The 16,719-nt window shown below is 34.4% G+C and overlaps 1 protein-coding gene across 1 annotated transcript; it reads right to left on the bottom strand.

Moving 5' to 3' along the window:
• Nucleotides 1–1,006: 1,006 nt before the first annotated feature.
• On the bottom strand, nt 1,007–8,338 carry LOC109010078 (probable galacturonosyltransferase 11). The gene is made up of 2 exons (XM_018990794.2): nt 7,600–8,338; nt 1,007–2,822 (listed from the first exon to the last, which is right to left on the bottom strand). The coding sequence occupies exons 1-2, from the start codon at nt 7,750–7,752 to the stop codon at nt 1,368–1,370; spliced, it is 1,608 nt and encodes a 535-aa protein (XP_018846339.1). The 5' UTR covers nt 7,753–8,338; the 3' UTR covers nt 1,007–1,367.
• Between the last annotated feature and the right edge of the window lie 8,381 nt (nt 8,339–16,719).

Genomic DNA, 16,719 nt, shown 5'->3' with positions numbered 1-16,719 from the left:
ATATAAATCCTTAAAAAAGTAGACCTCATCTTGAAAAAAGTATAAAAAGAAACATTTTCTTTATTAGTAGGATCATCGTTTTTACAAAGTGTTTGCATGAAATTTGTCTATTTAGAGCATATATCTAACATTATTCTTAATTATAATTTCTCCATTAATACTAATCAATCTCAATTGCTACCATCTTTCTTGTTTGTTAACCCTCTAGCTAAAGTTACTAAACAACATAGACTATATTTTTTAATTGACCAACACGAGCAGCATGGTGGCCTTGGGGGCGAGCCGTATAAACCAAATGTCTAAATTCAAAACTCCACATCTACACTCTTGGAACCCATCAGACGGAGAGAAATTTTCTTTGAATTACTTGAAATGCAGTCTCAGAAAACTCCTTACCAAAGATCTATTCACCCCAAAGATTAATCAAAACTACTTCCCAAGTCAGAGGCTTCAAGTTTTACTGTTTTAGGATTAGTTCTGCAGCTCATCAATCTGAAGAATTGATGGCAAAAGAAACTAAAGGCAGGTTTGGGGGGTGAGATGAGAATTTTGTGTTTTGTTTTGAAGTTTAAAATATTATGTTTTAATATTATTATTGTTTTGGAATTTGAAAAAGGTGTATTGGGATTTAAAAACGTTGAATTGTTTATTATATTTTGTATGGAGATTTGAAAAAGGTGTAATGATGAGATGAGATGAAAATTTTATGTTTTGTTTTGGTTACCAAACCTGCCCTAAAACACTGTACAAGTAACCCCTTGAACATGTTGTACAAAGTCAATATTGTGGGAAGGTAATTTGTAATAACAAAGGCTCCCAAGAATTTTGTGACGTAGTGAGATATTTTCAAGTATTTTGTGAACAATAATGAAAAAATAATAATTAAATATTTAAAAATAATTAATAATAGTAAAAAATAGATGAAAAGTATTAATAAAATAATGAATAATAGTGAGGTATTATAAAAATAATGAAGATTGACAGAAGTACTGACCAGATTTTATGGTTGATGGCAAAGAAAAAGAAGGAAAACGAAATAAATTATTTTATTATTTTGGTTCAGTTAAGACATAATCTAAGGAGATGAAAGATTATTACAAGAATCACTATAAGAACAAATAATTCTACAGCTTGTAGAATCAACCAAAAAAGAATCCACCAAACCTGTTCACCTAATACATATAAACTTTCTAATGTGTAAAAAATGATTCTCTTTCAAGACACTATGATGGGGAAAAAAATTAAGAAAAGAAAAACATCCTATTAAAGTCAAAATTTTCTGCTTCTGACTCTACAATGATGCGACCACAGATCGAGAATTCATCATGGGGGAAGATCGCATATATATATATAATCAGTAGCAAATTTTAACTTAAGAGACAATCTTGGAGATGTGGGTGGCTTTGATTTATGTACCGTTCCCATAGAGGCTTATACCTGCCAATGGCAAACTTTAGCCATGGCTTCATGTTGCCGTTGAAGTGAATTACTGCTGCACTCTCAATCAAACGGTTGTCGATGTTCAAATCATATCCCAGCCCTAACACATGCCATCTCCGATCAAGTGGCTCGGTGAGACCATAAAACGTTAGAAGGCCGGCGGGAAGGGTGCCTAGCTTCCAGAGTGTCCCGTCAGTGTTCTGCTCCTGCCAATGATGATACCGGGCAGTCACGTTTGCTTTCCTCCATGCAATCAAATCAAAGACATTCATACCAAATGCCCATCCACATGTTTGCGGGTCAAAATTTGAGCTGATAATTGAGTTTGAGAAGTTGAGATACTTGTAGTAACGATGAAAGGCTTCAAGACAAGTTTCCACTGCTCCATTTACATTTCCATGCAAATCCAACGAAAAAAGTGGCGTCAGATCCTTCTGGACCACGACATCATCATCGAGAAAAACTACCTTCTCTAGTTGTGGATAGATCTCTGGAATGTAAAACCGAAGGTGATTCAGCAAAGATAGGTACTTTGGGTTCCGCAGCTTCGGCTCAATGTTTAAATGTTCACCTCCTCCAAAATAGTAGGCCCATGAATTTGCATCAAGGAGTTGTTTCACAATGGGGGCATATGACGCATTTAACCAAGAAAAATCCTCAATGTTCTGCACGTCTATGGTAGACCCCTTGAAGTCGTTGCTAAGGAACCAAGCCTGCATTGCTCCATAGTTGACTCCATTGGTGACAATATGGAAGACCAATTGCTTGGGATGATCAGCATTGGAGATAGTGGAATTCACAACTACAGAGGTAGCCACTACATTATCTGAAAAGATACAGAAATGGTATAGATTGTTGTCTGTAAGTCGAGGAGAGTTTCTCTTGTCATCTGCGAGTTCTTGCAGAGATTGCTTTTTAAGCCAGTCAGCTATGAGTTTGACATTTACACAATGAAGACTCTTGGATATTGCTTCAGATGCCAGTTGCCCAAACACCGTGCTTTGAACGGTTGCTGCATTTGCACGCTCTTCAAGGGCTTGAATATGAGATTTCATTGTCACTATTGTTGTTGCAATGTCATAATGGGCATCCTGTGCCTTGTAAATGAGAGACGATAGGCTTTTAATTATTGGCTCTGCTTCCTCTAATGTGATGGGCTCCCCCCTCATGGCAGCTTTGGAAAGCAAAAGCTGGCAACTTCTGATTTTTGAGCTCAGCTCCCAAGCAAGGTGAAGGTTATTGTGCTCTTTGGCAATAATGACATAAGCCTTGGCAAGTGTCATTTGCTCAGCTAATTGCCGGGAAAACGAGGTAGCACTTAATACTTGTTCGGTAAAGTTCCAATCCTTATGGGCAGCTTGTTCAATTCTTGCATTACTCTCCTGGCAAAGGGAGGTCACATGCCAAGTCAAACAACCAATACAAAAAGCAATCGGCCATATAATATTTGCAGCAATGCAGTCAATTCATCATACAAAACAATATATTAAAAATACGAATACGCTAAAAGGGAATGGACGCAAAAAGCTCTGCCTGCCCACAAGCGAATCAAACTAAGAAAATATATACCATGGAGCAATAGAAATCATCATCCCACTAAAAGCAATCTTATGAAAATTCCAATAAAAGTAAAAATTAACAGAATAAAATATAGATTTGAAGTTTTTATCTGCATGTGATGATTGTAGGCAAACCAAGATCAATTGTGACAGCCCTTCCATCTTTTTTTATGTTTCATTTTCTGGTGGAGATCTCTTCTCTTCATACCAATGAGAACTGAGGTAGATTATATTTTGTTGTAATGTCTGACGCAAAAAATTACCAAGTCTAGTTATAACTTGATTATAAATATCTTGGTTAGTATAGTTGTTTGGCTTGAATGGAAGCCACTAATCAATAAAGAAAATTCTGTAAAATTAGAAATCGGAATAGGCTCACAAATTTCCATCTCAAAGTTGACAGATGTTTACATGTATATTCTTGATATATGAGCAAACCATAGAGGCGAAGGTTATTGACCATAGTAATGTTTATATTGGGAACAGACCATCACTTGTTGCCACTAGCCAGCAGCAGTGGCAGCGGTGGTGGTAGTTCATTGACAATGCTGGGAAAGTTAGGTAGATGATGGTAGCGACGGTAATGGCAATGACAAAATGGCAACACTAGTCAATAGCTGCCAAAAGATTGTGGGTGGTGTGGAGGCAATTCTGTTTCCTACTTTCCTCTCATTTTCCCTCCGCAATCACTATATTCAACTTTTCCAATAGGACTGAAAATATGAATTAAACCTTTCAAAATCAATTGTAATTTCAATGCTTTGTGGCACCACAAACACATGATTCAAAGCTCCATGTTGATTCCACTACTTCTCAATAAACCAAAACTATCAGTACTGATACCAAAAGGGGTGAATCAGATACTACTACAGTAAAACAATTCACATAAGAAACTATTAAAGATATCTTTAGCTTTATTTGGCATCCTTCTAGGCAGAAAAATAGATAACTGCTGACACTCAGCAGGCACACATACCTTAGCTCGTACTCTCACTAGTAACTTAAAGAGGTTTTGTGAAAATGATAATTTATTGGAGAAGCTAGGTCAGAAAGTCTACGTAACATATCATGCAAAATATATAACAGTAAACAAGGCCTAAAAGAACAGAATATAACATGCACCACAGTATAAACAGTTTGTTTGCATTGATAATAGTTTCTTAGTCTTATGCTTAAGAGAAACTACAAACTTATATTCAGAAATGATATTTCTAGGAGTTCCATATATATATATATATGTATATATATATATATTCACAAACTTATTTTCTGTAATTAAAATATTGAAGTTGGTACTATGAACAATTTTAAAATCGACAGTTTCATTTGGGATAATAAATGCCCATGAATGGGACATGTAACCTGGAGCATGGTTCCTAGGATCAGGAAGCAATGGTTTTTCTTCAAAGAATAGTTCTGGCAGGTAATAGTATATGGAGAATTCTAATCAAATGGGCCTTAGATTTATCATTTGTGCAACATTAATGCAAGTTATTACTACCGAGACTTATGGTACAGAGATCGCATGAGCAAAGTCGGAATCAACTCTCCCTCGAGCACCTTTGAAATTGACTAAAAAACAAGCAATTAATATTAAAATCCTCAACAGATGTCTTTATATATTTTCCACCCTTCCTCTACCAATATTCTAGAGTGAAGCTATCATCGATCTTTTCACATAACTAGTAATTAATGACATCCTACCATCAATATTCTTGCACAGTTGGCAGAGCATGAGTTTCATGCAGAATCTCACGTTCAGCAGAACAAGAAAATATCAACCCTTTATTGTAAAATTAGACAACAACAGCATGGCATCACAAATCCATTTTTCAAAAATCGATTCATGTTAACAAATTAACATAAAAAAGTAACATGAACTTGCATTAAAAATAAAACATACATTGAACACTAAAATCCACAACCTATGACCTTTGATTAGAACCAAGGTTTAGAAGGGACGCTTCTCCAATATCACGTTAACCCCGAATCCCGATGGTGCTAATATATAATTCAGAAGTATAATGTGAATGTATTAATGAACCTTAGTGAAGGTGATGAAACTCGCATTAAGGGCAGCAAAAATCATGTATTCAAAGTATTGAAGCATTAAAGAGTAAAATACGCAAGCAAGATATATGAAAATTAAATAATTAGGACCTTTTTATCCATGTGTTTAGAGCGATATTTCCAAGTATTAGACTCTTGTCGGGTACAGTGAAAAAGAGGAAAGGGAATTGAGTAACTTGGTTTGTCACCCAACGAACTAGATTAACATTTGAGAATATAATGCAAAACATATAGCACCAGAGACTTGGTCAAATTGTTGGGAAAAAAAATCTTAGCTCTATTAGTCTAAGTATATGAGTATTGCAATTTTGCATAATTATTTTGGGTCATGTATCATCATACAACCTTGTCAATGGGATCTCCTACGACATATAACTGTTTTAGGACAATTATAGCTGTTCAATTGCTATTGTCAACAATGTATTAAATCATTGAAGCTTAGTCATTAGATTTCTTCCCTCCAAAACACAAATTTAAGGGAAATCGCCAAAATGGTTTTCAAAAGAGATTCCACATAATCAGAAGGAAAATTTATAGGAATTTTAAAGTGAGTCAATTTTTTTAGAAATTCAACCAAAGTAGGAAATAGGAAAGTTTGCAATGACATTTCAAGAAATCCTACAAAAACCACATGAAGACTGTAGTTGTGATAATTTGGAGGTAAAGACAATAACTTACTGAGAAAAGCCACGAGAGGTGAACAGGATCAATGTTACTCTTATATAGATCAAAATAAGCCCATATTTATGCAACGTAATCACATAGGCAAGTCAAAGATAAGGGATTCTCTTCCTGCTTAAATTTAGAAACCGAAGACCTTTTCCACTATCTTGATATATTAGCTAGATTAATGTATCAATGAAAGAGAAAAAAGCCATCCAGACCACCAGATTGCTTTCTTTTCTAAATAAATATATCCAGCCAACTACTACAAACAGAAACACCAAGAATGGCAGTCAATGTAATCACTTTAGTTACTATGTGATTCAGTTTGTCTCCTCAACTCAAATCGATGCCATCTTCCAAAACAAGTTTTTGGTCACAATACAATTTTGATCCCTGAAATGTGTCAAATTCTCACTTGTAGCTGAACTACAGATTTTGACAAATAAAAACTGATGTTTAGAAAAGCCTTCATCAAAGAAATGCAAACAGTCTGTCCACAAAAGCCTTCATCCAAGAAATGTAAAGCTCCTGGTTGCCTGTTGATTTTATATTTGTGCTGGCACATTATTGAAGCATTGCTCTGTTTACATATGTTTTTTGTGCCTAATGTGGTGTTTATGGTCAGAAAGGAATGATAGGTGCTTTAACAACAAGGAGCATGCAGTGGGGGAAATCTGGAATTTTTTTGTATTCTCTCTTTTACAGTGGTTTTCTGCTATTATACTGAAGGGTGGGAGTGTCCATGAGTTTCTATCTTCTTTTCAGCTCACTAGAATGTAATTAGGTGTCTCACTTTGTATACTTCCTGTGTACTTGGGCATTGCCTAGTTTCATTCTATTCAATAAAGCTATCTATTTACTTATTAAAAAAAACAAAACATTATTGAAGCATAGGACCAGTTAAATATAATTGTAAAATGATGCCCTAAACAGAAAGACAAATCACGGTTTCTTTAACAAGACCATGTTACATATTTATCAGTTAGAATGGAAGTTTACAAGAACTGAAAACTTGTACTCTATGTCACAATCAACTATAGTCTCCTAACTTCTAAATTGATAGCTTAGCACCAACAACTTGGATAGCTGATATGTCAATGGGACTACTTCCATCAGTTTTCAGTCCCATATAAGCAGAACTTTTTGCATTTGTAATTGTGAGTTAGGATCACATCTGACCTTGTACAATGCACTTCAATATGATCTTGGGCGAAAACAAACAAGTGGCACCATTTCTATAAGTACACACAAAATTAATGTGACATCCCAGCACTAATTGATGCTTTCTCCTCATTGTACAACACACCACGGACACAAACGACCAGGCCTTAAGAGATTGAAACACCGTAGGTTGAGGACTGTACAATGAATTGCAAGTAACATTTATATTAAAAAATTAAGCTTGTCAACCGACGTGAAGAAGTTTATTTTTGAAAAGTAAACCAGCGTAAAGAACTCAGAATGGGATTCATATACTACATTGACTACATACGTGACAACTAAAATACCTGTTATGAACGTTAAGTTTTTTTTTTAAGCATGCTATGAACGTCAATTTAAATGCCCATAAAATGGTTTGAGCATTCAATTCGGCGTACTCCAAGGCCTAAATTATCGAAAATTCGAAAAAGACAAGAAAAGCCCGATTTTCTATTGCAATATTTATCTTAAGGGCAGTATCAAAACTCAGATATCAATTCAAACCACATATTTTTGCAAGTATATCAAATCCAAAAGCTCCAGAATCAAATGGGTATCATAAAAGAGAACTAAAATCACCAACGTAGAGCCTCTAAATCCAAGTAACGCATGGAACAAGGAAAAATGAACAATATAGCAACCTCAGGGTCATCTGTATCCTTACCAAAGCCGGCTTTTCTACCAGATCTTCGCGCTGATTATGATGAACTACAAACAAAACGAGGCCTGCAATAGCGAACAACCCAAGAAGCGCCCAGATCCAAAACGAAAACCTCCTTCGAACTGGGCGCCGGTACTCGGCCGGCCGCCGCCGCATCTTCCGCGGACTCCTTCCACAATTCACAACCAAATTAAGTATCCGCACCGACAAATATTTCAGATTCAATCAAAAAGCCATCAAGTTTTGGCTCACTCGGGTCAGACACCACATCAATAATTCAAATTGACCCATATCCGGATTCAATCAACAACATACTAAAACAAGAACTCTCAGCATACCACCCTAGTTTTGGCTCACTTGGATCGACTCCAAATTTTAGTACATGAACGACGAACTAGCTGTATGGCATATACAAATACACTCTAACGTGAAACAATCAAGAACTGAAGAGAGTGACAACAACAGAATCTTTAGGTTATTTGGGAATTGAATAACGAAAACGAAAACACCAGGACTGATGATAGTGATCTGTGAGTGCGCGTGTATATGGGAAAACTTGGGAAGAGAGCAAAGAATTTCCCAAAAGGGCTTTTGAACGTGAAATTGAAGCTCCAAGCAATGAGTGAGGTGCTTGGCGAGGGAAAGGAAAGGAAAAGAAAAGAAAATAACAAAGGTAAAAGACGGCACATGAAACCATGTGATGTCCGCCTCATGTTTAAGGGCTTATAGGATTTTCCTCCGAAGAAGAGACTCTTCGTGTGAAACCTTTCTTTTTTAATTAGAATAATTATTGGGCAATCTTATGCTAAGCAAATATATAATATATATATATATATATATATATATATATTTAGAACTACTCTATTCTCAATTTGGTCTGTCAAGTATATGGTTTATATCATTTAAATTGTAAAATTTAATTTATAATATATAAATTTTAAAATTTATTTTCAAAATTAAATTACATCATTTAAGCAATTTAGTAAATATACTTTACACACCATTTTGAAATTTTAATTTTTCATTTATTTATGATTTTCCTCCAAAGATTCTTGTATTTTGTTTTTTTTATACGAGTTACTGTTTGTAATCGAAATAGGATTATAAAAGTGTGCACAAGACTTGTAAACAAATATTATATATATATATATATATATATGCATAGTTTGCAAAAACTACTCTAAATCTTGAATATATAAAAAAAATTATGTTTTATTAGTAAGATGTATTTTTTTACAAAAGGCTTGTATGAAACTTGTTTCTTTTGAAAAGAAATATTTTAGTCATAAATAAATTACACAAAAGTATCCTACAAACTTATGTGACTTCACGTGGTTCGTCAGATTGTAAAGTTACTTTTATTATAAAGTAGATCTAACGGATCACATGAAATCACGTCAGTTTGTATGATTGATTTTATGTAATCTCTTTGTGATTATAACAATCTTTTTATTTAAAACTTATATCTAATATTACTCGATACCTAGTTTAACCTAACTTGCATGCCAAAGCGAAACACATGCTAAAATAACTCTGGTAAAATATTAAATTGGGTTGCCGCCCATATGTTTATTATAGGTACAGACAATGCCATTTAATGGGTTCCCCATTCTCTGACTGCATATCACATGTAATTGTTATAAGGTGCACAAAATAGGATGCAATTGCCTTCACTTATTCTGGACAATAATGAATGTGTATCTGGCCCACTCATTAGCTTGTGTTTTTTTATGGGTTTAGGGGATGATTTATGGGGAAGGGGAAGCTGCCCTTAAGGTGAAGGGTGACATAAAGGCATTAGCAATTTACACAAAAAAAAACATTTTTCTAATAGCATTTTGATTTTTATGAGTATTAATAAATTAGTTTCTATGGATTTGTTAAAATAGCGTCTTTTACTTGAAGATTGGTTTTACGTAAGCATCTGCCCTTTCTTTTGCTTGGGGCTTCATTCTGCATGGGCCTGCTTCATTAGTTAGTACTTTTAAAGTATGGTCTCAACGTGATTTATCTCTTGAGACATTACTACGACCATCAGCAATGCCAACTGAGAGAGGTTGCCACATTCAACATATCTCACACCCAATAGCAACTTTAAGTGAGAAAAGAGAGAAGCCACATATCAGACGAGTCTTCCAAGGGAAATAGGGTTTGGCGGTGGGTCCTCTCCTTGGTGGGTGAGGTTTCTTCTCTCTTACAGAGAGGATAGTCTCTCTTAGACTAGTTGTTGGCTGGCTTGAAGAGAGTGTTATGGAGGAAGATTTGGAAAGGCAATGGGAAGGGTTATCTCTTACTGAGCAGGAAAGAAAGGAGATGATCCTTTCACAAAATACAATGGAGAAAGCTGTGAAACATGGGAAGTTCTGTATGTTGGCTATGATCATAACTAATAAACCTATCAATAAGGAAGCCTTTAAGAGCACAATGACGAAGGTGTGGAGGAGTGAAGGTTGGATTCAATACTCAGAAGTAGGAACAAATAGGTTTCTCATTGAGTTCAATAAAGATGAAGTCAGAAGTAGGAACCAAGAGGTTTCTCATTCAGTTCAATAAAGATGAAGACAGACAACGTGTGATAAAAGGTAGGCCATGGTCTTTTGATAGCTGGCTTCTGTGCTTACAAGCTTTTGAAGGCCATATGCCTATCAATGAAGTCCATTTCAATAGGGAGGAGTTTTGGCTTCAAGTCCATAACATGCCACTTGCTAGTACGACACTAGATGTTGGAAATCAGATTGGAGGCAATGTGGGAAGGGTGATAAAAGTTCAGACAGATAAGAGAGGTATTGGTTGGGGTAATAAATTTCTACTAAAAAACTTTGCCAAGTGGGATGTATCTCATGTTAGGAGAAATGGTAACAAAATGGCTCTCTTGTTGGCAAAAAATGTTCTTTCCATTTTAAATGTAATTGAAACGATGGAGGAATATCCTCGTATTCATCTTTATTATAATGGAATGTGATTAGAGTTTTCCCTTAAAAAAAAAAAAGCAGTGCCTACTGATCATCAACACTAGACGCCGAATGCATTCAATGATCTCGCTTGGCGTTAGACTGGGAGCGTGCAACATCTACTCTCTCAACCTTTCACAAAGAGAATATTAGGCTTGGGTTTCTTATGAGGTGTTACAATTGATATCATAGCCTATTCTAACAAAAAAAATGTTAGATTTAAGCCATTATAGAATGGCCCAAAGCAAATATTCGGTATTTAAGAGAATACCCCATACTCGGTGATGAGACTAGATGATATATGAGCGATCTTATATTATGTAAGAGAGAGAAGTTCTTTCTTTTTGTAATGGCTCCAATGAGACTTTAGTTATATCATTACCAAGGTTGTGCATCTGACCTATAGACCCAACCCACCTGATTTAGCAAATGAAAAGTTATTCTAGGTTGGCATTAGGTCGGATCTCCATCCCGACTGGTAACGAGTTTGAAACGTTGGGTGTTAAATCAATGGGTTTGCAATGCAACGGGTCATATGCATAACTACTCCTCTCGACTCAGCAATTAGTTGGATGTATGAGCCCTAGCTTCCAAATCGCTAAATCATCCAGACTCATTGCGTCGTTCATCGTCGTTGTTCATCAGAGTTTTGACTTTTCAACTGCACGAGTTAAAACCCACATCTAGATTCTGTAACTTTTTTCAATATGCTTGACTTTCTTTCACCTTGATGAGAGGAGTTTTCTTTCACTATCAAGCCAATGGATGTTGTAACCTTGGATAAAATCGGCTTTTCTTGGTTCACTTACTTTCTTCACTATATGGGTTTGTCATTTAGATGTTTGAAGTTATATAACTTGTGATCTTTGATGCTTCAATACAATTATAGCTTCTGCTTTTTTTAATGTTAGAATAATGCAAAAACAGTCTCCTTGCTTTTATGCCACTACTATGGTTTTGGATCTTAGTGTCTCATGGCTGGCCTTTTGCATCTCAACTTCACCTATATTTATTAGAATAATTTTACTCATCATCTCTATATTGCACATCATACATGATTTTTTACCATTTTATTTTTTTCCTTAACAAATATATGGTGTAGATATGATAAAACTCAACTAGTTTAGTAGAAATAAAAGAGAAAAAAAATTAAAAAAAATTAAAACATGCATAGTGTGTGGTATGTAGTGTAGGATGATACGTAGCAAAGTCCATAGCCCTACACCACACACCTGCTGAGTAAAGCAACTCTTTTATTTTTTTTTCTATTCAACAGGTGTGTGATGTAGAGTTTCTGAATAGAAATCTTCTTTTATAATGACTTATTGCATTCATTTTTATTATTGTGCAGCTTCTAATTCTTGGTTATTTCATCTCAACTGAGACCAACAGGCATATGAAAAATGTTGATATTAACATAAATCTAATGGAGGTTGTAAATCATCTTTATTTTTCAAGTAGCTACACTAATCTCGCTATATCTGGATCAAACTTTCACATATCTAAACTACTATTAATTCATTGCTCTCTCCTCTAAAACTTTTTGAAAAATGCTAGTTTGCCTCCTTAAAGTGTCCCAAGTGCAAAAGTGTGTTTTATTTTGGAAAATGTTAGTTTGCCTCCCAAAATACCCCTCAATTTTGAAATTGTGTTTTTTTAAAGTGTTTTTTGCAATAGGGGCTAAGAGTACTCGCAGTGGTTTCGGCAAAATAAAGAAAAGTCTAAAATTTGAATGGACTGGGAGTGGAACCGCTGGCATTGGATTCGGTAAAGCTGAAATCTCAAGCTTTGAGCTACAGAAAATTTAGTTTCATCTTCATATTTGAAGATTCACTATTCATGAGTCTATCTCATTATTTTATTACAAAAAACAACAGACTACTAGTTTGGATTTGAAAACTAGTTTGTGAAATGTGTTTGTTGGGTAATTAGGTTGAGAAAAAAAATCAGTTGGAAAATAATAATTTAAGTATCAAATTAAATTATTAATATACATATGGTTAGTATAATTGTAAAATATGAAAAAAAATTAAAAATATTATTATTAAAAAAATTATATTATATTATATTTTGATAAATCCAATGGCTAATCCAATGAAGGATTATGGATACGAAGGTTTTAAATTTATGAAAAATATATACTTTTCATCAAATTTTAAAGATGACTTTGATGAAATCAATGCTAATGCTTTGAGTAGGGACACTCTAGGGGCATAGTGGCATTGTCCAAACCTTGTTTTCTCGCTGCCTTTATTTGGCCTTATTTTCATTTCAGGCCCTCTCCCCTCTCCTTTGTTTGGCACCATCTTCTTCCTTAAAGTAAAATTGTTACTCTTCGATTCCATCATCGAAAGCAAGCATTCTTGTGCTTCAAGCTCTTACTCTCCTATTCAAGCGTTCCGTTGTCCTTACAATTGAGGTAAAGATTATGAATATTTTTCCTTCATTGTTGCGGTTCCAAGTAGAACTATGGTATTTGTGTGATCTTCTATGTCTTTATTCTCCAACTCTATTTTCTCTTCTCTCTCAAATATGGGATTTTCAAGCATCTTGGTATGCTAGGGCTTGGTACTACATAACTGATCCATTACTAATGTCCTGAGGATTTCTTACTCAAAAACCAACTAGGTAGCTTCTGCGTATGAGTATAGACCAAATCAAAGCAGAATAATCTAAAAAAAATATATATATATATATCTTGGATGCTCTACTGTTGAAGGATGTACGATTGTTTGTCTGCCATTGACTTCATAAGCTGCAAAGCACATTGAGAGAGAGAAGCAAAAGAAGTGGAGGAGAGTGGCCGGAAAACCCTAAAATCCTAGAAATGGTTCGTCTCTCTAAAGACTAGTAAGGCTATGTGTTTTCATCTTTTTCTTGATGTGGAGATTGACGAAGAATATACCATCTATTGATAGAGGACTAAGCTGTAGAGGGATCCTTAGCATTTTCCTTTAAATAAAGCCTTTTTATACTGTTGGATCTCTATTTTAGGAGCTAAAAGTCGAGTTTATTTTGGGTTCATTGACGTAGGATTTGCTAGAAAAAAGAGTTTTTCTTGATTTTGTTGTCACTATTGGGTATTTGTAGTTTATCATATTGTTTTAATATTTGGATTTTGTGTTGTTTAGATGAAGGCATCACTTTGTATTATTTCGAAGATGAAGTAATTGAAGGAGTGTTAGTGTAAGTTGGGACTTTGAGTGAGGTCAATAATTTGAAGCAAGATTTAGTACGAAAAGAAAGTTGAAGAGTGTTAGTACTAAAAGAAAGTTGAAGAAGAAATAGTTTCTGAGTATTTTCCTTTTCATCAAATTATCGCCCTTTAATAGTTGAAAGATGATTTTGAGATGGCCTATATTGATCGCGGAGGATATAGACGTTGTGGTTTATTTTATCTATGCACTGGAGCATTTAGGACTAATAGGCACTATGTCTTCCTTAAGTAGGGAGTTGGTGTTTTTGACTTTTCAGTTCTTGGATAAGGACAAATTCAAGGAAACAGATCATAATTAAGTCCTATTACTCTATTCATTATGTAAATTTAGTCATTGTCTAAGGCCTCATTTGATTACACAAATAAGACAAAATGAGATGAGAAATCTATAAATAGTAATGAAATAGTTTGAGTTAGTAATGAAATAGTTTGAGTTAAGATGTTTAATGAGATTTTGAGAAATGAGAGAAAAATTCAAATAAAAATATTATAAAGTTCAAGTATTGTTATAATATAATCTTTTAATTTTATTTTTGTTTTAGAATTTGAAAATGTTGAATTATTTCTTGTGTTTTGTTTGGAAGTTTGAAAAAATTGTAATGATTAGATGAAAAAGTTGAGAAGTTAAAAATTTAAAATTTAAAAGTGTTTATGTTTGAATGGTATTTAGATATTGAAATGGGTTGAGACTATTTTTGAAACCAAACGGGGCCTAAATCATCTGACTAGTTACCGTGAAAACTTCAGAAAATAAAAGAATACAAAACTTTCAAGCATAGTTTAATAACAAGCCTCTGTTTATCCTTAAAGAAAAAAAAAAATGAGCCTAATATCTACTCAAATAAGCCTAATTTATGTAATATGTATTGTAAAAGGGGCTTATTTGGCTTATAAATTTTTATTTTGTGTGTATAGGACATAATTATATGATAATGTATATAGAGAAATATTATAAATATAAAAAGATATGAGGATATATTAAATTCATTAATACTCAAAGAAAATATTTAAAATGGATAAAGATTATATAAATGATATATATATAATAGAGAAGCTTATATATGATATATTATAAAAATTATTAAGTAAAATAGAAAAAGTGGATTTTGATAATGAATTTTAAATAACCAATACAAAAACCATTGGGAGTGCTAAGATGCTCTCCCCCTTTTGTGAGGATTTTTCCTCCTTTTGGTTGAGAGATGAGAGAGAGTTTTATTTGAAACCAGAATAACAAATATTTGATTAATCACAAATGTTGGCATTCAGCTAGTATAAGAGTAGAAATGCAATTAGCAGTAGATTCTATATCGATCAATTCAAATGTTAGAGACACAACCTCTTTAGCAAGTCGATGAGCTACCCCATTTGCAACCCTCTTGACATGTCTTATTCTCCAACCAAATTCAACAAATAAAATTCTTATTTCTGAAGTAGGACAACTAAAAAAATTAGCAAGATCATCCTTAGCTAAAATAGCATCAACAATTTGGGATGAGTCTCCTTCAAAGAAAACATTCAGTAGGCCAAGATCCTTGCAAAAATAAGTTGGTGCTAGTAGACCCCGTACTTCAGCTATAGATGGTTCTAAACAAAATTTTAGAGATTTCATCAACCTTACAAGAACATGACCATCACCATCTCTAATAACAACACCAATACCAATTTTTCTGTTTTCAGTATATATGACTACATCCCAATTGGCTTTAACCCAATTTATTGGAGGAGCTTTCCAATAAAGAGCTTGAGGCCTTGTGGGGCAGATAGGCTGCCTTAGATACTGCATAGCAACTTTATACTCATCACATTCTTGAAGAGCATGGCTATAGAGATTAGAGAGTAGCAGAATGTAGGAAAGTCCCTTCATAAATCAATGTGTTTCTTCTAAACCAGATGGATCTAGCAATTACAACAAAGAGTACCAATTCCTATGGTGATAACCTCTCCATCATTTGAGTAAAAATGGTATCAAAAGCAGTGGCAGTAATAAAGGCTTTCTGGAAAGCCTTCGATCCAAGTAACCACACATCTTTTACTGATGAACATGGCCAAAGAACATGTCCAGGAGTTTCATCATCTTGTAGACAAATGAGATATACAGATTCAGCAAGAACATTTCTTTTACAGGGATTCAATTTTGTAGGAAGAGCATCAACACAAGCACGCCAAAGAAAAACTTGAATTGCATTAGTTGTGGGCAAAGACCAAATCTTCTTCCATTGTAGTTGGAATTCACATTGTTTAGAAGATTCCCCTTACTACAAGAAAAGAGTTGCATGCATAATTGGTATGCACTTTTCATAAAAAAAAGTGTCCATTGGAAGTTCCACTCCATACAAGCTTGTCTGAAACAGCCGTTGAAGTCACTAAAATGTTTAAAATTTGTAAAATGTCTTCCTGAGTAAATAAGGCTTGAATAAGATCCATATTTCACCAACCTTCCTGTGTATCAATTAGCTCTGCAACCAAGGTATTTTCAGATAAAGTGTTCACAGGAGATTGAACTCTATGGGAGCTTGCTCGTGGTAACCATTTATCCTTCCAGATATGAACTTGTTTGTCATCACCAACCCTCCATATAAGTCCTTCATTGAATAGTTTGGTTGCTTGCCAAATACTTCTTCAAAAAAAGGAAGGTTGCCAATACAGCTGAGGTGATAGTTGAATGAGTAAAATATTTGAATTTGAAAATTATGCTCGAGGGAAATGAGGAAAATTCAACATTCTCCAAGCTTGCTCAGCCAAGAGAGCTAAGTTAATCACTCTAAATCCCTAAATGCAAGTTCTTTGTGTTGCTTACCAACACACAAAGTTCTCCAATTCTTCCAATGAATCCTAGAGCAATTATCTTGGTGACCCCACTAGAAACTAGAGATCAAAGACTTAAGCTTCTTATACAGAGATTTAGGCAATAACAATATACTCATACTGTAGGTAGGGATAACTTGCAAAACT

This window comes from Juglans regia, chromosome 2, assembly GCF_001411555.2.
Source record: "Juglans regia cultivar Chandler chromosome 2, Walnut 2.0, whole genome shotgun sequence".
Lineage (NCBI taxonomy): Eukaryota > Viridiplantae > Streptophyta > Magnoliopsida > Fagales > Juglandaceae > Juglans > Juglans regia.
The sequence above is the reverse complement of the archived record's forward strand: the minus strand, read 5'-3'. Positions and strand labels throughout refer to the sequence as shown.

Excerpts from the sequence above, each read along its gene's own strand:
- LOC109010078 (XM_018990794.2), bottom strand. The coding sequence starts at position 7,752 with ATGCGGCGGCGGCCGGCCGAGTACCGGCGCCCAGTTCGAAGGAGGTTT. Across the intron at positions 2,823-7,599 it reads TGGTAGAAAAGCCGGCTTTG|GAGAGTAATGCAAGAATTGA; the intron begins GTAAGGATACAG and ends TCCCTTTGCCAG.